At 42.5% G+C, this 27,049-nt stretch overlaps 2 protein-coding genes across 5 annotated transcripts in view; both read right to left on the reverse strand.

Annotated features, from left to right (window-relative positions):
- Window positions 1-1,183: 1,183 nt before the first annotated feature.
- PPIH (peptidylprolyl isomerase H) lies at window positions 1,184-17,899 on the reverse strand. Of its 3 annotated transcripts, none has more exons than XM_010959764.3 (10): window positions 17,751-17,894; window positions 17,333-17,397; window positions 17,004-17,027; window positions 16,692-16,736; window positions 16,408-16,450; window positions 12,891-12,983; window positions 9,506-9,593; window positions 9,000-9,040; window positions 8,148-8,237; window positions 1,184-1,381 (listed from the first exon to the last, which is right to left on the reverse strand). In XM_010959764.3, the coding sequence occupies exons 1-9, from the start codon at window positions 17,814-17,816 to the stop codon at window positions 8,169-8,171; spliced, it is 534 nt and encodes a 177-aa protein (XP_010958066.1). In that variant the 5' UTR covers window positions 17,817-17,894; the 3' UTR covers window positions 1,184-1,381; window positions 8,148-8,168. The 3 variants fall into 3 exon arrangements, with proteins under 3 accessions (XP_010958066.1, XP_074232788.1, XP_010958067.1); XM_010959765.3 differs by lacking the exon at window positions 1,184-1,381 and adding an exon at window positions 1,388-4,796 and having other exon boundaries at window positions 17,751-17,895; XM_074376687.1 differs by lacking the exon at window positions 12,891-12,983 and having other exon boundaries at window positions 17,751-17,899.
- Window positions 17,900-20,480: 2,581 nt separating this feature from the next.
- The window catches only part of CCDC30 (coiled-coil domain containing 30), a 104,659-nt gene continuing 98,090 nt past the window's right edge, over window positions 20,481-27,049 (reverse strand). The window contains exons 18-19 of one of the 2 annotated variants that reach the window (XM_074376688.1): window positions 22,539-22,606; window positions 20,481-22,134 (exon numbers count right to left, since the gene is read on the reverse strand). In XM_074376688.1, coding sequence (XP_074232789.1) covers window positions 21,957-22,134; window positions 22,539-22,606 — 246 coding nt within the window. In that variant the 3' untranslated portion in view covers window positions 20,481-21,956. The remainder of the gene's footprint in view (window positions 22,135-22,538; window positions 22,607-27,049) is intronic. The other variant, XR_012511329.1, reaches the window with a different exon arrangement.

The following is a 27,049-nucleotide window of genomic DNA, read 5'->3' on the forward strand; positions in this document are numbered from 1 at the left end:
TTACCCTTATAAGGACTCACACTCTTAACACTCACCACACTGAATCCAAACGGTACCTATCCCCTGTGACAAGCATGGGCTACATCTTCCTTGTTTCTTCAGCTCCAGGGCCCAGGACAGAGAGCGGCATGGAATGCAGGTGCCAAATGTAACTGAATTATACTGAATGGCCCATCACAAGGATGTCAGCTCAGGGTCTCAGCTGCTCATCCTCCTTCCTATCTCTTTATAATTCTATCCCATCTAGTTACTTTAAGAGTTCTCCTCCACCACATCACTGTCCCTTCTTCTACGTGTCCCCTGAACCCTGTCTACGCCGCTATAGAGAGTTGCAAATATCTGTACTGTAGGGCCCTTGTATATCTCCCCTGTCCCCCAATACACTGAAATAGCACTTTCAACCGAGTTCTACTGTGTCATAGAACTCAGCTCTCTGCCCCCTGCTGCTGCGGTAGCCTCCTGCTAGTAGTTATGAGTCATCCCTGTCCGTGAGTCAGGAGAAAGCAGGACTAGGATGACAGAAATTGCCTCATGAAAGGAGCACCAGGGAAAGGAACTCCCTTTGCCTCTTGAAGATTATTCTCAATGGGATCTTTTTATGTTGCGCTATTTCCTTTCAAAAACAAGCATTTTCCAATGGATGTTACTGATAACAAATTACCCTCATATCCATTCTCTTGTTGGACTCTTTCAGCAGTGCTATGAAGTAGATGGGTGTTATTATCCCCGCTTTACAAATGAGGAAACTGAGGCTCTGAAAGGGGAAGTGAGCTTCTCAGGACCTCAACTGTTTGAAAAATGACTTCAGATTCAAACCAAGATTTGTGACTAAATTATTCCGACCTCATCATGATCAACAAGACACATTCTGCCCAATGGTCTCCCGTCCAAAAATACCCCAAGTCAGTGACCCTTCTCCCACAGGCTCCAGAACCTACTGGGGACACCCCTGGAACAAGTAGCGCTCTATTTGCTCTAAGGCCCTAGGGCATTGCCTTCTTTGCCAATCAGCTTGGAACTAAGAGGGGACTGCTACAACTGCTCAGAAATCTGAGGCATCAGCTCTACATTCAAGCCTTGGCTCTGGTCCATGCTGGCATCTGGGGAGAGCCGGTCCTCCCAGCTGAAGCTAAGGCGTGAGGAGACAGACCTATCGTTAACAACCATTTAAAAATAACACACATACAAAAAAAAAAAACTTTATTTACAGTTGAAAACTTAAACACAAAATCTTGGGTTCTGAATCTGTGATACTTCCAAGGTTTCTTGATCAAATGGGGCAGCAGCAGGCAGGGAAGCAAACACAGGGACCAATCCAGATTAGCTTACTCAAGAGCATCACCCCGAGCAAGGGAAGGCCTACAACGGCCGAGGTGGAGGTCTGTGAGGGACGGAAGAGAGAAGCAGCTCAGAGGAACTGGGAGGGGACATGGCACGAGACGACACTCGCAGCCATCCTCTACACTCCTGCCCCTCCTTTCCCAAGAAAGCAGAACCAGTTTGATTCTCAACATAGGCCCGACCTTTGGGGCCCCAGAGCAAAGTTGAGAGGTATATTACACAAGAACCAAGAAGAAAGAAACTAACATTTATGGCCAACATACTATCTTATTTCTTATTTACCCTTCATAACTCTGTAGAGTATATATGATCTGTAATTAAGCATAGGGGAAACTAGGGTCCCAAGGGGTTTAATGGCTTGACGGTGATGGGGCTTGCTGGTCTACTTGGCTCCAAAGTTGTGTGCTTTTTGCCAGACCTTGAGGGCTCTCTAGCTCTGAAACAAAGAGCAATCCCTTATCCTTGAAGGTTTTGGCCCCAGGGTCATAGAGAAAGGAAAGTCCACACCCTCTGTTTATGGCCTTGGGAGTTAGCTATACTAAGAGAACAGGGTGAGTACACTCAGTTATTGCTGTCCCCCTCCCCCCAGACGGCCACACCCCTCCTCCTCCAGAGGACAGTGAGTCGTGGTGTCACACCACAGGCTCAGACAGAAGTTTAACCCTGGGCTCTCAAGCAGAATGCACAGAACTGTATAAATGCACTTTATAAGTCTCATGGCACTCTGGGACCGCAGCTCTATCGCAGACCGGGCACTGCGTTAGTCCCAGTGGTCTCTGCCTCAAGGAGGTCTCAGTCTAGAGAAAACCAGACCAACATATTGGTGACATATTATGTTAAATGCTGCAATAGAGAGATGAATCAAGTACTCAGGGAGCACCTGGGAGGGGACCAGGGAATGATTCACAGACTGATGTCAGCCACGTGCCCCGGGGAAGGGCTGGGAGGGACTAGGATTAGTTAAGCTACTTATATACAGTATGTATTTCGATTATAAAATACATGCCCAATGTAGAAAATTCAAGCATATACAGGACAATATACACTGAAAAGAAATCTCTCTCTACTCTGCAGAGGTTAACCATTACTAACCGTCAGCTTTAAATCACTATAAGCAGTTTATGAAGTAGTCATTCAAAATAAATAGGATCATGTTCATGTAACGTACTACATCTTGACTTTGTTACTTAATTGACCTTAGAAATCTTGCCAACACATACAGATCTACCTCTTTCTTTTTAAGGTTATTTATATTCCACACACACGAAGTATCTCAACGTGTGTAAGACCTGGTTACAGGGCTGGGATCTCTGCCTTTGTACTGGAGGGACTGGAATGGAGCCATTCTCCCCTCCCTGCCCTTTTCAGCTGGCAGGGCTTTTAGGGCAGGGAACAAACAGTGTCACACACCCAGCAGGCATGCAAATATTTGCTGCCAATTCTCTGGTGCTCCCTAGACCTGTATCTTCCTGTGGAACCTCCTTCCTCTGGCCTGGACTGCTGCAGTGGACACCTCACCGGCCTCTAGCCAATTCTCCACACTGCTGCCAGAAGCATCTTCTGAACAAGGAAATTCCATTACAATGTTCTGCTCAAAATCCTTCAGTAGCTCCTACTGGCCTGGTTCTTTTTGGAGGCTCAGGCCCCCTTTTGGAATCTCAGGAGCACAAAGGACTGTTACCCTGGGGGAAAAAGATGTACATACTGCCTGCAGTTTATCCCCACCCTCAGGCTAACACATGAACACCCCAGCCAGCCCTGGACTCACAACTGGCCCTGGCCTCCTCCGGCCTTACCTCTTACTGTTTGCTTTTCGTACCTTCCTGCTTTGGCCATATTGAATTATTTGCAGTTTCCCTTACACTTCCTGCTGTTTCCTGCTTTTGTGCTTTTAGGCAATTACCTCTGCCTGGAATACCCTCCCCAATTTTAGCTACCTGACAAGCTCCATTCTTTCACATACTCAGCTGCAACATCATCTCTTCTGAAGTCTTCCCAAACACTCCAGGCAGACATAGGCATCCACACTTTCTTCCTTTGTCCGAAAACCTCCAGTCCAGTGCTTTATTGTACTGTAACTGTCAGTTTCCCCAAGAGACTGTGAGTTCCTTGAAGGCAGGAACTGGGCTTTCCAAATCTGTAGCTTCATCTGCAGCGTGGGACCTATCTTAATTAATTAGTGCTGAGTTGGGAAATGAATGAAGGGCCAAGCCCACGTGCCACCATGTCTTTCATGATCTCCCTCTACAGGAATGTGTTACATCTACAGGAAATCCCAGACTGGGGGGACAGCATTTCCTAAACCTCAGTCATTCCAACAGCAGCTTCACTGCTGTTAGCATATCCACCATCCACAGGTACAATTAATTTTTAACCTACTGGCTATCTGAACTTGAAAACCACCGTTGTAAGCTATAATAGCTGTAAAATTATGTGTTGTGCTAATTACATTTTTCCTAAGAAACAAATGTTAAAAAAATACTCATCCAGCACCATCTAAAGGCAGTGTTACCCACATTTCTCTGATAAGAAGCATCTGAGATGCTTGTTACAAACATACCACCCTGGATCCTACCTCAAATTCACTCATTCAAATTCTTGAGAGCAGAGTGGGAGATAAGGGAACTAATAGGTTTAACAAATACCCCTAAGCAATTCTTTTTTTGGGGGGGTGGGAGTGATTAGGTTTGTTTGTTTATTTATTTATTTTAATGGAGGTGCTGGGGATTGAACCCAGGACCTTGTGCATGCTAAGCACTCTACCACTGAGCTATACTCTCCCCCTCCCCCAAGAGATTCTTATCTTCAGGGAAATTTGGGAAAAAATGAACTAAAGAAAGATTTCTACTACATGATATTACCAGGTTTGAGTATCACAGGGAGGCCAGTAGCAATTCAGACTAGCAGGGCACAGCCACTCCCTTTTCCAAGAGACGCCTGGGCTTTCAAAACAGAGGTTCCACCATCCTCCATGTGGTTGTAAGTAGCCAAGAACCCAATTCAGATGACAGTTGGAGAATCCTGAGGGCCAAGGTTCGTTTATGTATACTTAATCAGATTCATCATAAAATAGCTTTCATGGGACCCACTGAGGTAAAATCAAGATTTCTACATCTACAGTTGTCAGAAAACTTCAATTTCACTATAACCAAAGTCAGGACCTAACGTAAAGCACGAAATAAGTTCTGGAAGGAAGTGCTCCATAGGGAGGTGCACCTGTCTTCTGTCTCCTTCCCACCTTCTTATACTTCCAGTGCCTAGGCACAAGGCCTCAAATGCATGACTGGGTGATATCTTGATTTGAAGGCAGTAGATCCCTGCTGGCCAGTGCCACCAAGAGATGATGTCCTCCTGGGTCTTTTCTGATTGGAATGTGGTGGGTGCTCAATGCAGAGACATATCGTCATTCCCCTGGAGCTTTATTACTCCAAGACAGCATCAGCATCACCTGAGAGCTGGTTAGAAATGCAAAATCTCAGGTTCCATTCAGACCCACTGAAATCAGAACCAGCATCTTAAAAAGATCTCCTGGTGATTCATATGTATATCAAAGTTTGAGAAATATTGCCCAATGGGACTTAAAAACAGCATCTATACCGACTGTGAACCATTATTCTGCCCCTCAAACAACCTCAGGATCTGAAATACTCCTTTAGAAATTAGAGATGCTTGGGGGAAGGTATAGCTCAAGTGGTAAAACACATGCTTAGCATGCATGAGGTTCTGGGTTCAATCCCCAGTACCTCCTCCAAATATAAATATGTAAACCTAAGTACCTTCCCCTCATAAAAAACAAGAAACAAACAACAAAAAAGTGCAGAAATTAGAGATGCTTGTAACTTTACAGCTGGGAAGAAATATGATGGGATGATACTAATCACCTCTTTTCCTTACTCTCTCCCAAATCCATTACTAGAAACCCAAAGTGGGGAACCCATCTGTGGAATGCCTTAAGGTCAGACTGCCACCTGGATTCCCTAATACCTTTAAGTCTATGAGCTTTTAACTTGGTAAAATTAAATGAGATAATTCAAGTAGAGTTCTTAGCTCAGAATTTGAGCACAGGAAGTATTCAAAAGTGATATAACTGCTTTTATTATATTGTCTCTAAATATAAACTATGAAAGATTCAATTCTGAGCAAGTCAAGGTTAGAAGACTAAATTGGAGGTACCACATGTAGCTTTTAAATTTAATTAAAATTAAATACAATTTAAAATTCAGTCCTTCAGTCACACCAGCCACAAGTGCTCACCTTCCACATACTAGAAGCTACCAGAATGGACAGCAGAGATAAAGTACATTTCCACCATCACAGAAAGGAATGTCTACTGGACAGTTCGGGTCTAGAGGGCCTCTGGAACATCAAATGGCCCCAGTGGAATGTGCTCAGCTTGGTGTGGGACGCTGAAAAGAAGGGCTTTCATGGGGGCTGAGGTTTATGTGACCTTTGCTAATAGCAGGTGAGGAGTGGAGGGTTGATGACTGCAACCCTCAGAAATCAAACCCCCAACATGGATTTCCAGTAACTTTCTGTAAGGGACTCAGAAAAATATGGAGAAGAGGCCCCAAATGTAAAAGAATTTCTAAACATTCTTTTGTGATCTTCTGTGCTCCAGTAGTGATCAGTGGCCAGTCTTTAGAAGGAAAAGGACAGATAAGCTCAACTTTAGTTCAGCCAAGAAATTGGGGGGGTTGAGGGGGGACAACCATCTGGCTGGGCAAGAGACTCCACATGCAGCTCCCAGCACACACTTGTGCATTCCTGCCCTGGCATTTGCTCACACCAGTTCCCAGCCTAAAATGCCTGACATTCTCACTCTCTATTAACTGATGTAATAAATTTTTACTGAATGCCTATAAGTGCCAGATGCTGTGAACACAAAGTAAGTCACAGATCGAGGTATGTACAGTCATTAAGATGGTCTGGTATATCTGACTAGATCTCCATTTGGAAAAAAGGCAGAGTACAGAGAAAGAAATTCTAGATGATTCTGTAAGTATACAAATAAGACTGTAGAAATACTAGAAAAATTACAGAAGATATTATGATCTGAGGTAGTAAGGACCTTAAACAAGATAAAACACAACAGCCATAAGGGGAAAGATTAATAATTTTGATCTCACCAAAACTTAGAACTTCTGTTTAAGAAAGGGTATCACCCAGGTTAAGATAAGCAACAATACACTGCCAATTTTTCTTAAAATATATTCTGGAGAAAATGGTCACAATATATAAAGTATTAAGACTCAGACTGTATAATTATTCAAATCATTAAGAGAAAGGTAAAATAAAATATATGCTACAAACACAGCATATAATGTCAGGTTTGTTTTGTTTAAATACAAGGTAGTTTTATATGAATGAAAGAGGAAAGGTCTTCCAGACGTAATGTCAAATGGAAATAAAATGATGAACAGTATAGTATGATGCCGGTTAGGAAAAACAAGATGTCCCCAAATTAGATAGGCAAAGAAAAGCCCTATGGACATGCATCAGACTGATAAAGAAGTTACCTCTGAGAGCAGTGGGACGGGGATCGGGGGGAGGGGGGGTGCTGTCAGGAGAGGGGGGTGTCTTTAACTGTTTTGTGTGAAATTTTTCACATCTCAATTTACAAGATTATGTTACTTTTACAATGGAAAATAAACAACCAAATGAAACATGTGAGACTTGACTGGATTTCTTTTTTTAGAGCTATAACAGTTACTTTGTGGACAACTGGGGAAGTTTGAACATGTATACTGGACAACATTATTATGGTTATGCAGGATGTTCTTATTTTTCGGAATTGTTTGCTTAAATATTCAGGGGTAAAAGTGTCAAGAAGTCTTCAACTTCCAGATAGGAAAGAAATGAAGGAAAGGAAGGAAAGAGGAAGGATGGGGAGCAGGAGAGGAGGAGAGGGAAGAAGGGATAGAAACAAATGTCAAAGCAAAATGATAAAACAAGAATGGTAAACATTGGTGAATCTAGGTGAAAGGTATATGGATGTTCAGTGTACTATTCTTCCCACTTCTCTGCAGGTTTGAAAATTTTACAAAGAAAGAAAAGGAAGAAAGAAAGAAAAAGAAAGGCAAAATACTACCATCCTTTACCTAGCTCTTAAAACACTTAGCGACATCACTCATATTACTAGTGATCACCTCCGAGAGTGTGTTTTATTCCCCATAAGCTCCTAAAAGGTGGAGGCATCTTTCAGTTCTTTACCACCTTGCCAAGCTTAGCATGATGCCCAGCACAGACTGGGCAGGGAGTGGCAAGTGTAGGTAGGAAGTGAGTCTATGGAGGCTGAGAAATGTGTCACATTTACCCATGAGGCTGGCACATACAAAGTCAGGGCCTGGAACTGCAGCATCAGTTCTGATGAGAGGGCATGACAGGTGTGTCTACTGGCTGCCCAGGTTGGTCCCAGCAGGGAGTCACCAGGGCTGGAGCCAGGTCTTTCTAGTGGGACTACTGAATGCAACTAGAATCTTAGAGTGCTGTCAGAAAGGGTCTGATGGTTTTCAAATTGATATTTTCTTTTCTTTTTTTAAAATTTTATTGACAGGTTGATAATTTCTAAGGCAGTAGGAAAGTAAAGTACCTCACCAACCCTTTCTCTTTTGATCCTTACGTGACCCTAGGAGATAGGTATTACCCCCATTTGACACATGAGAAAACAGGCTCAGAGAGGAAAGTGACTTCTCTCAGGTCAGAGAGGAAATCGGCTCAATCCCATGTCTTTAAGTGTAAAGTTCTTTCCACTAGACCATGCTGCCTTCTCTGGAGTCCTGACTCCTTACCAGGAAAGAAGCACTTACCTGATTCAGTCTTAGTCTGGACTACATCTCCCCACACTGTGAGATCACCACAGGCAGCTTGGGCTTATTGTTGGGCCCAGTGGGAACATTCTAGGAGAGAAAGCAGTGGTAATTCCTCCACTCAGACACTCCCTCACTGCACATTTACTGCTGCCTGCCAGCCCCTGTGCTAAGGACGGAGGGTTCAGAGACTGATCTGACCACAGTCTACCTCCTAGCAGACAGGTGAAGAATATAAATCAAAGAGAAAATGGATAACACTTAAAAAATATCAAACCTATGACATGTAACAGTGCAGTAAGTTGTAAGACAGTTGTGTGCAGGGTGAGTTGTAAACAGGGTTGTATAAACTGATGCTTACACAGGTCAGGGAAGGAGTCACAGAACTGGAGACATTTGAGCTGGGCCCAGAGGATGAATGGGATCCCATCAGGAGGAAAAGAAGGGAGCGCAAGAGGCAGAGACGTGCATGGCGTAGTACGGCGTATTCAGAGGAGAGCCAGTAGCCTGATGTGACTAGAACACAGAAGCCGCAGTGGCAGAAGGGGTCGTGGAGAGGGAGGCAGGGACAGGGTCTTGAGGGGCCTTGAATACACTGCTGAGGAGGATTTTATCAAGTAGGTGAAGGAGCCACCAGAGGCCAAACCTCAGTATGCACTAGAGAGGCTAGCTCAGGGCCCAGAACACTCGGGAGGCACATGGGCTACCCCCGTTTTCCAGAAGCAGTCCCTGAAACTGGAGGCAGGGAAGCCTGGGCCTCACAAGCTGGAGCCCACTCTCGGTTCTCAAATTCCTCAACCAGTCCTAGGCCAGAATGGCTGAGAAAGAGGCTGAGATCAAAACAGTACTCACCTCAATCTTTCTCATCACCAGAAGTCCATCGATGATTTTTCCTGTGGGAAGAGTATGCGCTGGACTTTACTATTCTCATCTGCACAGCTCTTTCCTGCTTCCAATGCCCATTCTCATCTGTCGTCTCATTTGATCCTCAGACTAACATCAGAAAGAAGTGAACTGTTCCCAGGGTCACAGGTAGCACGTAGCAGAGTTAGGGCTCAAACGCAGGATTGAGCATCGCAAAGCCCCACTGTACCGTGCGGCCTCTGTGTGGCACTTCTGAAGTGCTGACATACCCACTGCCCAGGTGGTTACTCACTACATCAGAGGGCCCCTTCGCCCTCCCCTCTAGCTCTCTAACCACACATCCTCTCCACCTCCACGGCCTCCACCTTCCCTACCACCACCCAGAGCCATTACACCTGTCGAGCACTCTTAGTACAAGAGTTGGGGGCCAGCTCCTTTGGAAGCTCCACTCCGGGGGAATGGGGCCTGGGCTATGGGACAGGACTAGGACTCACCAAACACCACGTGCTTCCCATCTAGCCAATCACACTTAGAGCAGGTGATGAAAAACTGGCAGCCGTTTGTACTGGGACCACTGTTTGCCTGATGGAAACCAAATACACTTGCAGTGAGTTTTCCTGGCCACACAAGCTGAAGGGCGAGACCCCCCAAAGAGCCTTTAGCCCTGACTCCTCCCCGCTTTCTTTCAGCAAACCTGATTGAGTATCTACTACGAGCCAGGACCCAAGGGTACAGAGAAGAACAGAATACACAATCTCTGCCCTCAAGGGGCTAGATTTTTTAATAAATGTACATTTCTCCTACAGTGTGAATTTTTATAATGGGAACAATTGTTTATGGGACCTGATGTGCTGTATTTAGTCCAGTACTGGTAATAACCAGATTACACTTACAAATTAGCTACTAGCTGAGAAGCCTGTCGCCTATGCTATAAGCTATTTTGTCTGAATGGCTTTTTACTATCCCTTAACAATGATTATAAAAACATTTAAGGAGCAAGGAGTTGCTATGCTAGAAAAAGACTACATCTAATCAATGATGTTTGCTTTTTACAGCCACACCCCAAATCTTTTATTATTGAGTTTTACAGGAAAAAGTATTTTTTTGAATTGAGAATCTGAAACTGTCTGGTCATATCCCTTGCCTTTTCTTCCCTTGAAATGGTTTTCATATCACTATATTTCACAATGCATTATAAAAGAACAGGCTATCATCACAACACGAAGCAATCAGCACACCCAAGCCATGTTTCAGCAGCACTGCCTTACAGTTACACAGTCCATCTACCTATGTGAATATTTCATTGCACACTTCCCTTACTTTGGGAAAAAAATGAGTAGAGTAGAGAGAAAACTGAAAAATACTGGTACTATTAAAAGTACAGGTCTCAAAAAATTACTACTATGGAGGCAAAACTATAAATTATTAGATAGGTCACTAGCCTTAACTGGTTGCTTTAATGGATTTAAATTGGTTGAATCTGTGTTAAACACTGAAGACAAAAATGTGTATGAAAATACATGAAAGACATTGTCTAGGGGTAAGTTCTAATTAGGGATTTCACATTATACTTTAGAAATTCCCCATTTGAGATGAGGCTATTTTTTGGTTTTTGTACAGGAACACAGGAACATTTCACATATGAAAATAAGAGGCTGCCTGCCTGAGCCAGTCGGAGCAGACCTACACGTTGAAACAAGGATAGATTCCCCAGTGGTCCCAATTCTTCCCACCCCTTCCCTCTATCTATCTATCTATCTATCTATCTATCTATCTATCTATCTATCTATCTATCTTGCTGCTCGATGTATAAACATTTATTAGCAAGCAGGCAGGAAAAGAGTCACAAAATATGTGTTTTTAGCACAGGGGAAACTCTGCCCTTATCAACTTTTATCCATTCTTCCAAGCAGGATAGCTTCGTGGTTCAATCAGCTTGGAGCTCCGGAGCCAGATGACCTAGCTTACTTTATTCTTTTAGAGGAAGTACTAGAGATTGAACCCAGGACCTGGTGCATGCTAAGTGTGTATTCTACCGCTTGAGCTATACCCTCCCCCTCAGATGACCTAGCTTACATCCCAGCTCCACCACTGTGATCTTAGTTTAGCCATATAACCTCTCTGTGCCTCAGTTTCCTCATCCGTACCAATCTCAAAGAGATGTTGAGAGGATTAAAATGAATTAATGTAAATAAGGTGCTTGTTGAGTAAGCGCTCAATGTTAGCCTTTATTCAGATTATCTTTCAGTCATTCATCAATGTCTGCTCAGCACCTTTCTGCATCAGGTAGTAAGGCTTGAAGATCAATGAGACTCAGTCCCTGCCCTTGAGGAACTCATGATTTAGTGGAGGATGAAAGCAAAAACAATCACACTACAAGATATGTGACAGCACAACTTAACCATTATCAGCCCAAGGGGAGGAAAGACCAAGGCTTCCTTCCATTTTCCCGACTCCTCCACAGACGCTAACACAGTGGGGTGTGCTGAGAGAGGTTCCAATCCTCATGGCGGAGATCCAAGCCCACCTAAGCCACTTCTGCACTCTTTACCCACACTTGCCCAGCCTGACATTCCTAAAAAGAGGCTGTACGCTGTTTGCTATGCTGCGCTCACCCAGTTATTATGGAAGCCTCTTAACTGGCTTCTCTGCCCTGGCCTCTCCATTCCCATCTGCCACTCACATTGCAGCCAAGGTATTCCTTCTAAAACACAAAGCTGATCAACCCTGCTCAAAAAAAAAAAAGCGCACCACTCTCCATAACCTATGAAGTAAAGTCCACCCTTATGTTGGCATTTAAAGCCCTTTAGGAGCCAGACCCACCCGCCTCTCCAGTGGTCTCTACCGGCCACTCCCTCCCCCACTCACACCCTGTGTTCTCACCATGTTCCTCACTTTCCGTCCCTCGCCCATGCCACCCTGCTCTTTCGTGGTTACACATCTTGTGTTTAGGCTGTTTGCTTGACTTGGAATGCCACCTGGTAGAGAACTTCTTTGGATCCTTGCAGCGATCAGTCTCATTCTTTGGTGTACTGACAGCACTTTTACATACACCGAGGTGCCCTCCCCTTGGTACACTGATGGCATGAATTATACTATACTGGACTCGTCATTTTGCATGTGTGATTCCCCTACTAGATGTCAAGTGTCACAAGGGCAGGGATCAGGTCTGTATCCTCATGTCTGACCATGAGGCCTGAAATAGTGGCTGTCAACAAACCTGTACTTGATCAATGCCCAAGTCGAGGAGTGGAAGAGCAGGCAAGCAGGACAGAGAATGCACACATAAATATTGGGTCTGGGGCACTGTGAGGGAAATGGGTCATCACAGGGCGGGATGGAGACAGTTAAGGAGTGAGAAGGAGTGAGGGGGAATAAGGGCAAGTGAAGAAAGAGTGAGCAGAGGTGCGGTGGATGAGGTGTGGAAGGAGCTGGGCAGGGGGACGGTAAAAGGGGAGTGGCAAAAGAGGAGTGAGATGCATAAGAGGGATTGGGTGGAGTGGGAGGGAGCCAGGAGGAAGGGTGGTGAGTGAGCCAGAGGGGGTCACCAGTCAGCAGGCAGTGAGAGTCACTGGGTCTTGAAAACACAACTGGCTGCATTCTAAGCAGTGAGGCTGAGTGCCCAGCCGCATGTCCTGGCTCAGACAAAGTAGGAAAACACAGCAGAGTTCAATTTTGGCTCCCCAGCCTGCTAGTGGGTCCAGCCCAATAAAGTCAAACCAGATGGAGGAAGGAGGTGGGCGTGGCAGAGGTGAAAACCAGGTCAAGCAAGAGGAGAGCACTGGCTTCCATCCCAGGAGACAGCACTGGACCTCAACAGGGGCCCAGAACCCACCCGGCTATAAACCTAACCCAAAACCTTGACTGGTCCTCACTTACCATGGAAAGCAGGCCTGGAGCTGAGTGTCTAAGTTTAAAATTTTCATCTGCAAATGGCCCCCGGTAAATACTGGCAACTCCAGTACCATCTCCCTGAGCAGAGAGAAGGGAAGTGTTAGCAACTTGCAAGTGTTGGTCCCTGGAGCCCAGAGCAGGAACGCTGCTGTACCTGAAGCCTCGCTCCTTCAAAGTCCTCTTACTCCTGCGGGTTACTTTGGGAGTCACACCTCTTTGACCCTATCATGCTGTCAAAGCAAGACCCATCCAAGGCACATGCAGCCCACAACCTGGCCATGGCATCTCACAGGCTTTAAAAAAAAAAAATAACAGGTCACAGCTGGGCCCCTAGAAAGGTAGTGAACACACAACCAGGGGGTGAGGGGTATAGCTCAGTGGTAGAGCATGTGCTTGGCGTACAGGAGGTCCTGGGTTCAAACTCTAGTGTGCCCATTAAGGGGAAAAACAAGACACAAGCAAAGTAGAGAACAGCAGTACAGTGATCACATCCATAATCATTGCCACTCCCAAAGACTCTCATGCCTGCAACTGTAATGTTAGAGGATCTATTTGACTAACGACTGCCCCACTCCCCCCAACTATGCAGGTGGATGGGCTCTTGGAAGTCTAGTCTGTACAACATGCTACCACCTTCCTGACCAAAGTTGAGCTCAGGGGAGGTCCGGCAGAGAATGCCTAACTCATGCAGGGCCAACTAGAGTTCCTTCTCTGGGAATCATGAAGTAGAAGAGATGCTCTCTTTGGGGTTGAACTTGTATCATGTAAACCTGGAAGCTGGAGGTGACTATCTTCCGAAAGGAGGACTGGAGAAGAGAATGAAACACACGTGTAGTGAGCTCTTGAGAAACAGAGAGAAAGAACTACTTGGCCTGTGGCTTTCCAGTTCCTAGTTCAATTTCTTCTTTGGGGTTCCATGAAACACCCTGTCATAAGTCTCCAACTTCTGTTTTAACTAGCTTTAGTTGCATTATCTCTTTGCTCTTCCAACAACTCTATGGAGTAAGCCTTATCATCTTCCTCATTTTCAGGTAAGCAAACTTAAGTCAGGGTAATAAAGCAACTTGATCAAGGCCATATTTGCAGTACCTTAGATAGGATCTTTGGGGCTTAAAGGTAATATGGAGAAAGGTAAAAGGCCAATCTCTCCCAGCCAGTTGGTAAAGAAAAGAAAGCTGGGTACATGGTAGAATGGAAAAACACTGACCTAATGCAGAATTGAGGGGCCCTTATTGGGGCAAAGATGATCAAAGGGGATTAACATAAGCCAGGGAAGAAAACTCTCAAATTCAAACCTTTACTTGATTAAAAACTTCAATAACATGAAGCTCTGTATAGTGGAAAGAGTAAATTTGAGTCCAGATCTATCATTTATGAACTGGGAAGGTCACCTCCTATCTCCAGTTCCCAGTTCCCTCAATTCTCAAGTGAAGATGAAATCACCTACTTTTTACAGCATGGCCTTGAAGATCCAATTAGACAGTGTTTGAGAGGAGTGCTCTGCAATCCATATAGCACTATGTATATGTGAGCTATTATATCTTTAATGCCACATAAATATATACATACATACAGAAGGAAGAGAAAACAGTCATTTCCAATTTCCCAGTAAACCGAGAACAAATCAGTTCCCACATCATTCTCTATAAACACACTATCTATTGTGCTCCAGAAGCCAAAGAAGGGAAAATGTCAAAAATAATTTGCAGAGCAAAGAATAGAAAGCAACTTAAATCTTCAACAATAGTGGACTGGTCAAACAAATTCACTGTATATTCATAGTGGAATATTAGGTAGCTATTAAAAATGTTTTGGAAGATTTAATGATGAAAGAAAATGCAGACAATTATCAAGCACAAAAAAATTAAAACATGTGTATGATCTTAAGTCTGTTAAAAATTGTATCTGACAGACAAACATATGCAATGATGAGACAGGCAGCTATAAACTAAAATGCCAAGGGTATATTCCTTGAGGGGTGAGATTCCTTGAGAGATGATTTATTTTCATTTTTGCACTTTTCCTTTGCAACCAGAAAAAAAAAAAAAAAAAACAAAGCAAATATTATTAAAACAAATAAATATTCTTGGTCCAACTTTAGAGGGTCTCAAATCTTGCTTCTTCTGCCTCTAGCTGATTCCATTTTTTTCTGCCCTAAGGGTGGCTCTGAGCAATTGCTTCTTGCTGACGCTCAGACTTCTGGCTGAACACTGTTGTCTAACCCTAGGGCTCTCAGCAAGTGAGGAGATGTGCCTGGCAATGACCTGTAAGAAGTTGGTCATGTCCTGCTAAGACAAGATTGCAATACGGGAGCCTGTGGGAGGAAGGGAAAGAAGGCAGAGAATAGCTTCTCAGCCCTTCTAACCAGCTAACAGAAAAAGTATATGGTCACCCAAGCCCTACTACAGTCAGATGCTTATGTGGGCAGATGACATAAATAAGGGAAGTAGGTGATGGGAACTGTGGTAGAATAAGGATACATCCTGTCTAAAGGGAGCAGTGACCAGATTCCAACCAGTTGTTGCTGCATGAGAAACACAGGCCCAGGGCACCTCTACTTCCCGTTTGTTAGAGAGAAAAATAAAACGCCAGAATTTTCTGGTAAAATTTCCCAGTTTTACATCATACAGATGAAACAAAACATATCTGTTTTTGATTCAGCAAATCTGCCACTTGGTAAACTTACCCAAATGGGAAAGAGAGAGATCTTTAAAAACTCCTGAGTCAAACTAAATATACAAATAGAGGAGAAAGAATGTCTCCCAGATCCAAGAAAACAGCAACATGACTAGCCACATGATATTAACAAGAAAGACCATGCACAGAAGTGGGTGAGTGAGGACAAAAGTACGTTTAAGAAAGTATAAATGTGGTTTATTTACACCCTCCGAGGTCGAGGGGGCAGAGGAGGCTCGATATGGGGACACACACAGTGTAGCCACAAGAAAATCATGCTTAGCAGTGAAGGACTATTTCACCGGGCTCTCCCAGTGAAGAGAGGAACATCCTGCCAGAACTCTCATGCTCTGATTCCTTGCCCACTAACCAACTTCTGCTTAAAAAAAACAAAAACAAAAAACCAAAAAACCTCAGCTTTCCAGGATACCAGAAGTGGAAGGGAAAATGGGGCACAAGCATTTAGCTCAATGGAAAGGGACTTATCACTGTTTAGAAAAAACACATTGCATCTGATTTCTAGCAAATTCCATGTGATCAATTAATTGGGGTCTGTCATGGATCATCTACAGGTATGATGGGAAAGTTCAGTTTCTGGCTCTAAAAAGCTGATTTGGAAGTTAGTGACTCAATCAAAGTGCTGGTATCTGTCATCAAGTGATGCAGCGAGTAGTAGCCATCAACTTTCCCACCCCCACCCCCACCCCATTAAACTTGGCTGTGGTTCTCAAGCCTTAAGACCCCAACCCTGAACTAAAAATAGTAGGAGCAGCAATAACAACAAAAAACCCCCGTGAGCCCTCAACAGGAAAGGAATAATACTTACATTAACAAAATCACCACCCTGAATCATGAAATCCTTTATGACCCTGAAACAGAGAACAAAGAATCCTGAGAGAATATTCTGTAGTTTAGATTAACGTTGATTTCAAAATACACTGTTGATCGCTTTGGCTTTTAATAAACCTTCGACTCAATTGCTGAGTTCACAAAAACATCCCTTCTCAAGATCTAAGAATTATCCTACAATTTTGTTTTCCTCTAAAGAGCCTAATGCCCCCAAGGAAGTAATTCTAAAAGTCCCCCAGGATGACTCGCTGGAGGCCTTACCTGTGGAAGGTGCTCCCTTTGTATCCTATTGGAACCCCATCTTTTCTATAAACAAAAAGAAAGAGACTTAGAATGATGACAGGTAATCACAGGCCCTTCCAGTTAACCACACACTCGCGCCAAAGAGGCTCTCCTAAAGATGGTCGGGAGAAGAGAGATAAAAAAGGCAACTGAAATGAGGACAGACCCGTGGGGGATTACCTTCTATCATTGTCAATCATCCAAGGCCGGCTGGTGGTTCCCCAATACCCTCACTGCAGCCCCAAACCCCCTCAGGAGCAAGCAGAGAAGTCAACCACGTCTGAGACTGACCTGAATTCTCCAGTGCAGAATTGCCTGAAAGGGGAAAAAACGAAGGACTCAGTTACCATAGCATCGCAGCCGTGAGGGCCCCTAATCTCGGAGATGAGGGCACATACATTGGGACCAGCAAGCCCACCAACGGGCTAACCAGATGTTCAGACACCTAGGAATACAGATTAACAACATAAACTGACATGGGATTAGTCAAAAAGGTGACTATTCAGAGCGATACCCAGAGGAATCAGATCTCAAGGACACTGAGTGGACGGACAGAGGCTGGCAGACGATTCCGCAGACTGGGGTTTAGTTAATACAGCAAAGCTGGAGCATCTTCTTACCTAAAATTCTCAGCCGTTTTAGGCACAACGTCTGCAAAGAGCTCGATCTTCATCCGGCCAACTTCCTGCAACCGGCGGGAGACGGTGAGAGGGCCCAGTGCAAGCCCGTGAAGGCCTCACCGAGCAGGGAACCCTCCTTCCCCCATGCCGGTTGGTTTCTCCCACCTCCTGCCTCCAGTCAATCCCTCCGTTTCACCCAGTCCCTTCACAAGTCTGGCGCTAGGATGGGCAAAACTCCTCCTCTTCCTTCCTTCTTCCCCCCCCCCGCCCCTGCCCCCCGGCTCGCAGGTGGGTAGATTCTGGTCTAATTTCACGTTCAGGCTTCCCCAGTCCGCTACCCCTGGGTGGGTGAGATCAGCCTGCCAGATCCCGTGCACTTTCCCTTCGGCGCTGGGCTGGGCAGCTGTCTAGACCTCACCTGGCCGCCAATGCTGACATCAAAGAACACCACGGGATTGACAGGGCTTGAATTTGCCACCGCCATGGCTCCGACCCGGAAGCAGAAGTCGGGAACGCGAGGTTCCGGCGAACCCAGCCCCCGCTATACGGGTTTCTTCTTCCGCGCAGGCGCAGAAATAGCCGCCCGAGGCCACGCCCCACCCCCGGAAGATCTCCGCCTCCCGCTTCTAACTGGGCTCTGCGTGGGTGGCCAGGGTTTCCTTCCGTCCTGACCACGTGGATGTTTGCAAGCTGTTAGCTGAGTTGTTTCCCTAGGTGCAGAGCGGGGAGGAAAACCTGGGCGTTTTTTGCTAAGGTCCACGGGCAACCCACTCATTTGGCTACACCAACTGCAGTACAAACTACTCTCGCTCAGGCTAGGGGGCTTGGGCTAGGCAGTCTTCAGAGCCCTTTGCAGCTAAGAACTCTCTGAACCATCATATGTGCGGTTTCTGACCCCTGCCCACTAGTCTGGCGCCCCACGAAGACAAGAACTCTGTTCATCCTCAGCGCTTAGAACAGCCTGGCATATCAGACTTGTTTAGTAACTACTCAGCACTTCCTTGAACTCGGGACACTAGAATTTTAATTCCAGTTCTACAAGCTTATGCTTTTTTAATTGAAATATTGTTGATTAACAATGTGTTAATTTCTGATGTACAGCATAGTGATTGATTTATACATGCATATATTCCTTTTCATATGCTTTTTCATTATAGGCCATTATGAGGTATTGAATATAGTTCCCTGTGCTGTACAGTAGGACCTTGTTCATCCATTTTATATATGGTAGGTAGTATCTACAAATCCCAAACCCCCATTTTATCCCTCCCCACCCCCAAGGTTCTGCTTTTGTCACCTCTAAATTATTTCCTGCCAAGCAGCTAGAGCTTTTAAAATAAATCTGCTTATAAGTCATTCCTGGTTTCCCATATTTAGAGTAAAATCCAATTCCTTACATACAGAGGCCTACGTTACATTATCTGGCTGCAACCTACCTGGCCTTGTCTTGGCATTACTCACCCTCTTTTCTGTTCCTTGAGGTCATGGAGATCCATACTCTCTTTGGGGCCTTGGTACTAGCTGTTAACTGTAATATTCTTCTAGATCTTAATGGGGGTGGAGAGTGCTTCTTGTAGTTCAGGTCTCAGCTCAGACGTCACTCAGATGGGAACATTGCACCAGCCTAAAGAAGCCTTCCGTCACACTTTCAGATATATTACTGGTTTATATTCATCATGCCACTCACCATCCAAAATTATATGATGTTTCCCCACCTTACCATGCTGCCGCACACACATTTAACTCCATGAAAATGAGGCTAAGTCCCCCTAAAATGGAGTTCCTTTGCTGAGATTATGATTAACCTCTTTATCCAAAACTTTATTGCCTTTCTTGCCCACTTGTTCCCCTCAAGATTGAGAAGTATCAAAGAAAAATGAGGATTGAAACTGAGCAGGACCCTGTGGGACCCTTACAGATACAAAAGCCTTTCCATGCACTGTTTCTTGTTTGTAGACAAAGGTTTAGCCTCCTAGACATTCCCTAAGTTCCAAAGAGGAGATTCAAACGGTTACTAATTGGAGAAGTGAGGGAATGCAGAAACAAAGGAAAAGCAGTCAAAATATAATAGGTCAGTGATAAAAGAGTCCTAGTTCCTCCTTAAGGGATGTACATAACAGTCTGACACACATCTTTTGAGTTCTGCAGGAACTAGGGCCCCTACCCAGGTGGAGGATGGTAACTACCTTCTGAGACTCCAGATTGGTCAGAACTAGAAGGTTGATGATAGAGATTCTTGGAACCTCACCATCAACCAATCAAAAGAAAGTCATAAATGCTACAGCTGTCACTCCAAATACTGCCTTTAAAAACTCTTCCCTAGGGAGTGGGTATAGCTCAGGGGTAGAGAGTATGCACAAGGTCCTGTATTCAATCCCCAATAACAACATTAAAAACAAAACAAAACAAAACAAAACAAAACAAAAAAACTCTTCTCTGAAAGCCATTCAGGAGTTCAGGTCTTTTGAGCATAAGCTAGCTGTTCTCCTTGCTTGGTTGGCCCCAGACGTGGGTTCAACAACAAAAACTGAGACTATCCTTGTCTGTCTTCACAAATGTACATACAGTGACCACTAGCGAATAGCATAGTAAGGATTCAATAAACAGATTCAATGAATTGACCACATTGAGTGAATTAAGGTAAGGCTTGGAATAATATCACAGCTATTGTTTCCTTTATCTTTGACCATCCTTTCTAGTTCAGTGGTCTGAGGAAACAAGGGTTATAAAAAAAAAATTCAGTGTGTCTCAACTTGAGTTCTTTTAAAAATTCCTACTTACTTTCCCACTTCCCTTGGTCTCCACCACCTTCAACTGAAGATGGAAGAAGAGGAGAAAAATAAGGAGGGAAATGGGGAGGAAGGGAAGGAGCAGCAGGAACCACCCTTCAGTATAGTTTTCTACCAACTATTTTAGAATAATTTTTTAATTGATAATATCCAATGTTGAAGCTATGGAAAAACTTACATACTCAAAACTGCTAGTGAAAATAAATAATGATATCTAGTATTTATGAAGCTGCTACTAAGTGCTAAAAACATGCTTCATTTCATTTGGTTCTCACCACTCTCTGGGATAGGAACTACTATCGCTCCTATTTTATGGATCAAGAAACTGATGCTCAAAGAGTTTGACTACAGAAACACTATGATGACATACCATTTTTTTAAAGCAATGTGACAAGTCATGTACAAAAACTATGTAACATTTATATCAATTAACCCAATCATGTCAATCTTGTAAATGTGTTTTCTGGAGTTACTTAAGAGAAGAAAAGAGCTATATTTACAAAGACTTTCACCACAGCATAACTTTAAATAGTAAAATAGAAACAGATGTCAAACAGGAGAATTTATAAAACATCAACATGATAGAATGCCATGTGGCTACTGAAACAGTAATTATGAAGACTTAAAATATGTGAACATGTTTTACGATATATTAAATTAAAAATCAGACTATGAAAATGAATATACAATATAATAACCATTTAAAATATACACATATGAATAAGAACCAGAAAGGAATAAATGAAAATAGTTGTGTTAAGAATGAATTAATTTTTATTTTGTGGTTGGCTTTATTCCTTTAATAACTATGTAAGTTTAAAAAGCTAAAGCTCTAAACTAGAAACAATGAACAGTATATATGTGTAAATTTAAAAATATATGTGCAGTGAAAAAAAACAAGCTATCAAGCCATAAAAGACATGGAAGAAACTTAAAAGACATATTACTAAATGAAGGAAGCCAGTCTGAAAAGGCGAGGAACTGTATGACTCCAACCAAATGACATTCTGGAAAAGGCACAGCTACAGAAACAATAAAAAGACTGTGGTTTCCTGGGGCTTGGGGAGAGGGAGGGAGGAACGGATGAATAGATGGAGCACAAGGGATTTTTAGAGCAATGAAATTATTCTGTATGATACTATAGTGGTGGCTACATGTCATTATGCATTTGTCAAAGCCCTAGAATGTACAACATCAAGAGTGAACCCTAATGTAAGCTATGGACTTTGGTTGATAATAATGTGCCCATGTTGGTTCATTGATTGTACCAAATACGCCACACTGATGAGGGATGTTTGGCGTAGGGGAGTATAAATGTGTGGGTGGGGAGGGCTATGTGGGAACTCTGTATTTTCTGCTCAATTTTGCTGTAAAGCTGAAACTGCTCTAAAAAAAATAGTCTATTAAGAATATGAAAAAAAAGAATGTAGTCTTTATAGCTTATTTTTTTCCTAAAATATATGCTTTAAGGTGATTACATTGTTTTTACGTTTAAAATATAAACAAGAAAATACCCTTGATAATAATAAGAGAGAGAATGCAGAATTAGTCGTATATACGCTCTGCTGAACAAAAACCTAATTAAACCATTGGACTTAAGTCATGACATTGATCCATACAAGGCATTTGAAGATACGAAACAAACTTGAGAAATCCATTTTTAGAACACGTTTAATGAATTCATCAGCAATTCTGAAGACTCCTGGTTGCTGTCCAGTGAGGCTCTGTCATAACTTCTACAAGTCAGGCTCCACCTTCATGCCCCAGCTTTAAGTTAGCAGCTTCAGTCAGTTTAGTTTTAGACACCAGTGATTCTATAGTTCTGACTTCTGGTTTCATTCTTTGATGTGATGTGTCTCTTTCAGAGAAGCCACGTTTATGTAACCTGCTTCAGAAATCTGTGAACGCAAAAGGGATTTGAGGGACTTGGGGTTTGCCATTGCTTCTTCTGATTTGTGTTCTTCAGCCTCCTGAAGACTTCCAGCCGACTCTACCAAATCTGTTCCTGAAAAACTAAGACAGGCCATGTATGAGGACTTTGTGGAGACAGGATCTCTTGGCAGTACTTAGGCCACATGTGAGGACTTTGTGGAGACAGGATCTCTTGGCAGTACTTTGAGGTTACAGCGTTGAGGTATCAATAGTATTTCAAGTTTTACAACAGTCAAACACAAAGAAAACCAAATAAAATTAACCTCAAAAGTATATTCATGGATTGTTTGTTTTCTACCTTAAGTCAGGATTCTATCAAGTGTGGGGTGAGGCAGAGCTGAGGGAAGAAGGAATTAGAAGAAGATTCAAAAACTAAACATAGAGAAAATTACCCCAAAATGCTATGCTTTCTCAAGCCAGCAACAAGAACTAGTTAGGCAGCCATGATTTTCAGGTATGCAGATAATTGTCTTGATTTTACTAACCTAGAGTTTGGTAAGGGCACGATTTTATTCAATGCTTCAGATCCAGGGATGTCACTAATTGTTGTTTCCTAAAAGAAAAGGAAAGGTGAATATTAAAAAAGTACAGTGATAAACTGTTGATGATATGATCCTAGAACTTATGCTTTATGTAGATTTTTGGTTAAAACAGGTAATCCCCTCACCTCATACCTGTTCAAATAGCTATCATCAAAGAGACAAGAGATCATAAATACTGGAGAAGATGTGGAGAAAAGGGAACCCTTGTGCACTGTTGGTGGGAACATAAACTGGCGCAGTCATTATGGAAAACAGTGTTAACTCAAAAGAACTACTACTTGATCCAGCTATTCCCACCGCTGGGTATTTACCTGAAGAAGATGAAAACAATAATTTGAAAAGATGTATGCACCCTTATGGCATTATTTACAATAGCCAAAATACAGAAACAACCTAAGTGCCCATCAATGGATGAATGGGTAAAGATGATGTAAGATAGATAGATAGATAGATAGATAGATAGATAGATAGATAGATAGATATAAAAAGATGAAATTGTGACAACCTAGGCGGACCTTAAGGGTATTATGCCAAATGAAATAAGTCAGAGAAGGCTAAATACCACATGATTTAACTCATATGTGGAATAATAATAATAATAAAAGAACAAATCAAACCAAACAAGAACAAACACATAGACACAGAGAACAGAGTAGTGGTTACAAGAGGGGAAAGTGGGGGAGGGTGGAATGGGTAAAAGGGTTCTACTGTATGATGGATGGAAACTAAACTTTTGGTGGTAAGCACGCTGTGGTGTATACAGAAGTTGAGGGATAATGTTATACACATAAAACTTACATAATGTTGTAAACCAGTGTTACTTCAACAAATGAAATTATTTAAAAATAATAAATGCCATATTTTTATATTAATGCTTTCCACTACTAGCCTGCTTCTTTTATCAAGTTTTCTATATGAATTACCTCGTATTAGCTGATATAATTATTCCATTCTATTTACTTCAGTAAGTTTTTACTTAATACTCTGGTAAACATTTTCTGCCCTCTTAAATCACAAAAAAAGTAACTGTTTTGAGCCCCAAGACTTTAAAAACCAAATATTCTTTCTCAGAAAAGTGTAAACCAACACAGACCAGGGGACTGATCATAGAGAATACAGAGAGCATATCAGAAAATGTGGCTTTTATCCTGAAGGCTGTGGGAAGTCCTTGCATGGTTTTGAGTCATCTACTCAGACTAGATACACTTTCTAAAGACCCCTCTGGCTATAGACTCTGAGAACCATACAACTTCAAAAGACAAAAGCTGGGAAGATGGAAGAGGGGAGATGAGGTGTGTCTTTCCAAGCAAGGGAAATATATGATACAGAGGAGGAAACGTCCGAGATCTGGAGAAACAGAGAATAGACTAGTTTCATTCGATCATGTTTGTCAGAAAGGTATTTGGAATGTGGAAAGTTCTTCCGTGGCTTCAGTTCTTCTGGTTTAGACAACAGCAACTCCGGAAGCCTTCCTGAGCCACCGTAGACGGGTTTCGACACCACTTCCCCACCTTCCTCAGCATTCTGGGCCTGTGCTGTTGCAGAACTTGTCACAACGCATGGCAGTTGCCAGTTAGAGGACTGTCACTGTCACTGGGCCTGACTTCTTCAGAGAGCAGATACTCTTGCTCATGATCATATACAAACCATATGGCACACTATGGTCCATAAATATTTGCTGAATGAAAAACTTCATCTTATAGGCAGAGGCAGTCTCTGAAACTCTTGATCTGAAGTACTATGCAATCAGTGTATAATGATGAGTCTAGTGGCCTTGGCAGGACAGATTAGAAGAGGAGGAAAGACTGAAAGGAGATGAGTTAAGGAGTTGTTGCCGTAACCTAAGTGCTAAGTATCTGGGGTACAGGGGGTGACAAGATGGACAGAGTTCCTACTCTCTTGGAGTTTATAATCCAATTGAGAAGAAAGATGGAATTACAATACAGGTAGCAATATGGTCTAATACAAGGCTATGTCCCTAGTCACTCTAGTGCCCCAGAAAGGGAAGAAGTAGGCATGGGTTATTATGAGATAGTGGCTAAGAGCAGGGACCAGAGAGAGCAGGATTCAGTCCTTATTTTTCTAATTATCAGCTATGTGACCTTGGATAATGACATTGCTTCACCTCTCCAGATCTCAGTGTCTCCAATTGTGAAAATGAGAATGACAGACTTGTCACATAAGATTGTTTTGTGGATTACATGAGATAATATACATAAAATGCTTAGCACAGTCCCAGGCACATAGTAAGCACCCAACAAGTATCAAGCTGTCACCATTTTAGTCCCAGGGAAGGAAGGGACCTAGGACATGTCTGATCTCAGGGATCTATATGCTGATATATTTGCACATGTGATAATCACTGAGGATCAAGAGATCTGGGAAATGTCAGCAGTAGCCATGTGCCCCCAGACATATCGTTTAACTTCTCTGGGTTTTATCTCCCTCCTGCGTAAAATGAGAGGACTGAATTGAAGGATCCTTAAGATTTCTAAGTTTAAGCGCTCTAATATTCTCATTATAGGGGTCCCAGAAAGAGAAGAGAGAAAGAAAGGACCTAAGAAAATTTTGGAGAGACAATAACCGAAAATTTCCCCAGCCTGGGAAAGGAAAACAGTCATCCAAGTCCTGGAAGCGCAGAGAGTTCCACACAGGATCAACCCAAACAGGAACACACCAAGACACATAGTCATCAAACTGACAACAATTAAGCATAAGGAGAAAATATTGAAATTAGCAAGAGAAAAGCAACAAATGACATACAAGGGAACTCCCATAAGGTTATCAGCTGATTTTTCAGCAGAAACTCTACAGGCCAGAAGGGAGTGGCACGATATATTTAAAGTGATGCAAGGGGGAAACTTATAACCAAGAATACTCTGTTCAGCAAGGCTCTCATTCAAACTCTATGGAGAAATCAAAAGTTTCACAGATAAACAAAAGCTAAAAGATTTAAGCACCACCAAACCAGCTTTACAACAAATTTTAAAGAACCTTCTCTAGTCATCAACCCATAAGAAAAGAGAACAAAAAGAAGAGGAAAAAAAAAAGAGAGACCTACAAAAGATTGCTTTGGCTGTTCGGGGTCTTCTGTGGTTCCTTATAAATTTTGGAATTGTTTGTTCTAGTTCTGTGAGGAATGTCATGAGCATTCTGATGGAGGTTACGTTCGATCTGTGGATTGCTTTGGGAAGTGTGGCCATTTTGATAGTGTTGATTCTTCCAATCCAAGAGCACAAAAAAATCTTTCAATTTCTTTGTGTCATTTCGGTTTGCAGAGTATAGGTAACCTCCTTGGTTAAGTTTATTTCTAGGTATTTTGTTGTTTTTGATGTAATGGAAATGTCTCTGCCAGTTACAAAACTCTGTTTTTTGAAGTGAAAAAAAAAAAAGGAAAGTGAATGAAGGGCCACAAATGGCAAAATAGCCTTCTTTTTTATGGGTGAGTGATATTCCATTACATATATATATATATATATATATATATATATATATATATATATATATATATACACACACACACTGCATCTCCATTATCTATTCAACTATTGTTGTGCACTTAGGATGCATCCATATTTTGGCAATTGTAAATAATGTGCTGTTAATAGCAGGGTGTATGTATCTTTTTGAATTAATTCTTATTTTGTGGTTGGCTTTATTCCTTTGATAACTATGTAAGTTAAAAAAGCTAAAGTTCTAAACGTTCTTAGAAACAATGAACAGTACATATACGTAAATTCAAAACTATATGTGTGGTTAAAAAAAGTGATCTATCAAGCCATGAAAGACATGGAAGAAACTTAAAAGACATATTACTAAATGAAGGAAGCCAGTCTGAAAAGGCTACAAACTGTATAATTCCAACTAAATGACATTTTGGAAAAGGCTATAGAAACAATAAAAAGATCATGGTTTCCAGGGGTTTGGGGAGATGGAGTGAGGGAGAAATGAATAGATGGAGCACAAGGGGTTTTTAGGGCAATGAAATTTTCTGTATGATACTATAGTGGTGGCTACATGTCATTACCCATTTGTCAAAACCCATAGAATGTACAGTATCAAGAGTGAACCCTAATGTAAACTATGGACTTTGGTTGATAATAATGTGTCCGTGTTGGTTCATCGATTGTACAAATATGCCACACTGATGAGGGATGTTTGGGGTAGGGGAGTATCTATGTCCGGGTGGGGAGGGCTATGTTGCAAACTCTGTATTTTCTGCTTAATTCTGTTATGAACCTGAAACTACTCTAAAAGAACAAAGTCTATTGAAAATTTAAAAAGAGATTCTAAGTTTAAAAACAAGTTTGGAGATGTTTATTCCAATAGGTGTCAAGATGTTACAACTTAGTACCTTTGTCACACATGAATACTGAGTTCTGACCCATGTGACACTTCTTATCTTGATTTGATGATAATATTGTGGATCTCAAAGCTACTGGTCCTAAATATAT

This window comes from Camelus bactrianus, chromosome 13 (genome assembly GCF_048773025.1).
Source record: "Camelus bactrianus isolate YW-2024 breed Bactrian camel chromosome 13, ASM4877302v1, whole genome shotgun sequence".
NCBI classification, from domain to species: Eukaryota; Metazoa; Chordata; class Mammalia; order Artiodactyla; family Camelidae; genus Camelus; species Camelus bactrianus.

Bases quoted from the DNA above. Each gene is read 5' to 3' on its own strand.
- PPIH (XM_010959764.3), bottom strand. From the start codon at position 17,816: ATGGCGGTGGCAAATTCAAGCCCTGTCAATCCCGTGGTGTTCTTTGAT. The intron at 17,398-17,750 runs GTGAGGTCTAGA...CGCCGGTTGCAG, and splicing joins ATGTCAGCATTGGCGGCCAG to GAAGTTGGCCGGATGAAGAT. The intron at 9,594-12,890 runs GTAAGTGAGGAC...GGTTTCCATCAG, and splicing joins CTCCAGGCCTGCTTTCCATG to GCAAACAGTGGTCCCAGTAC.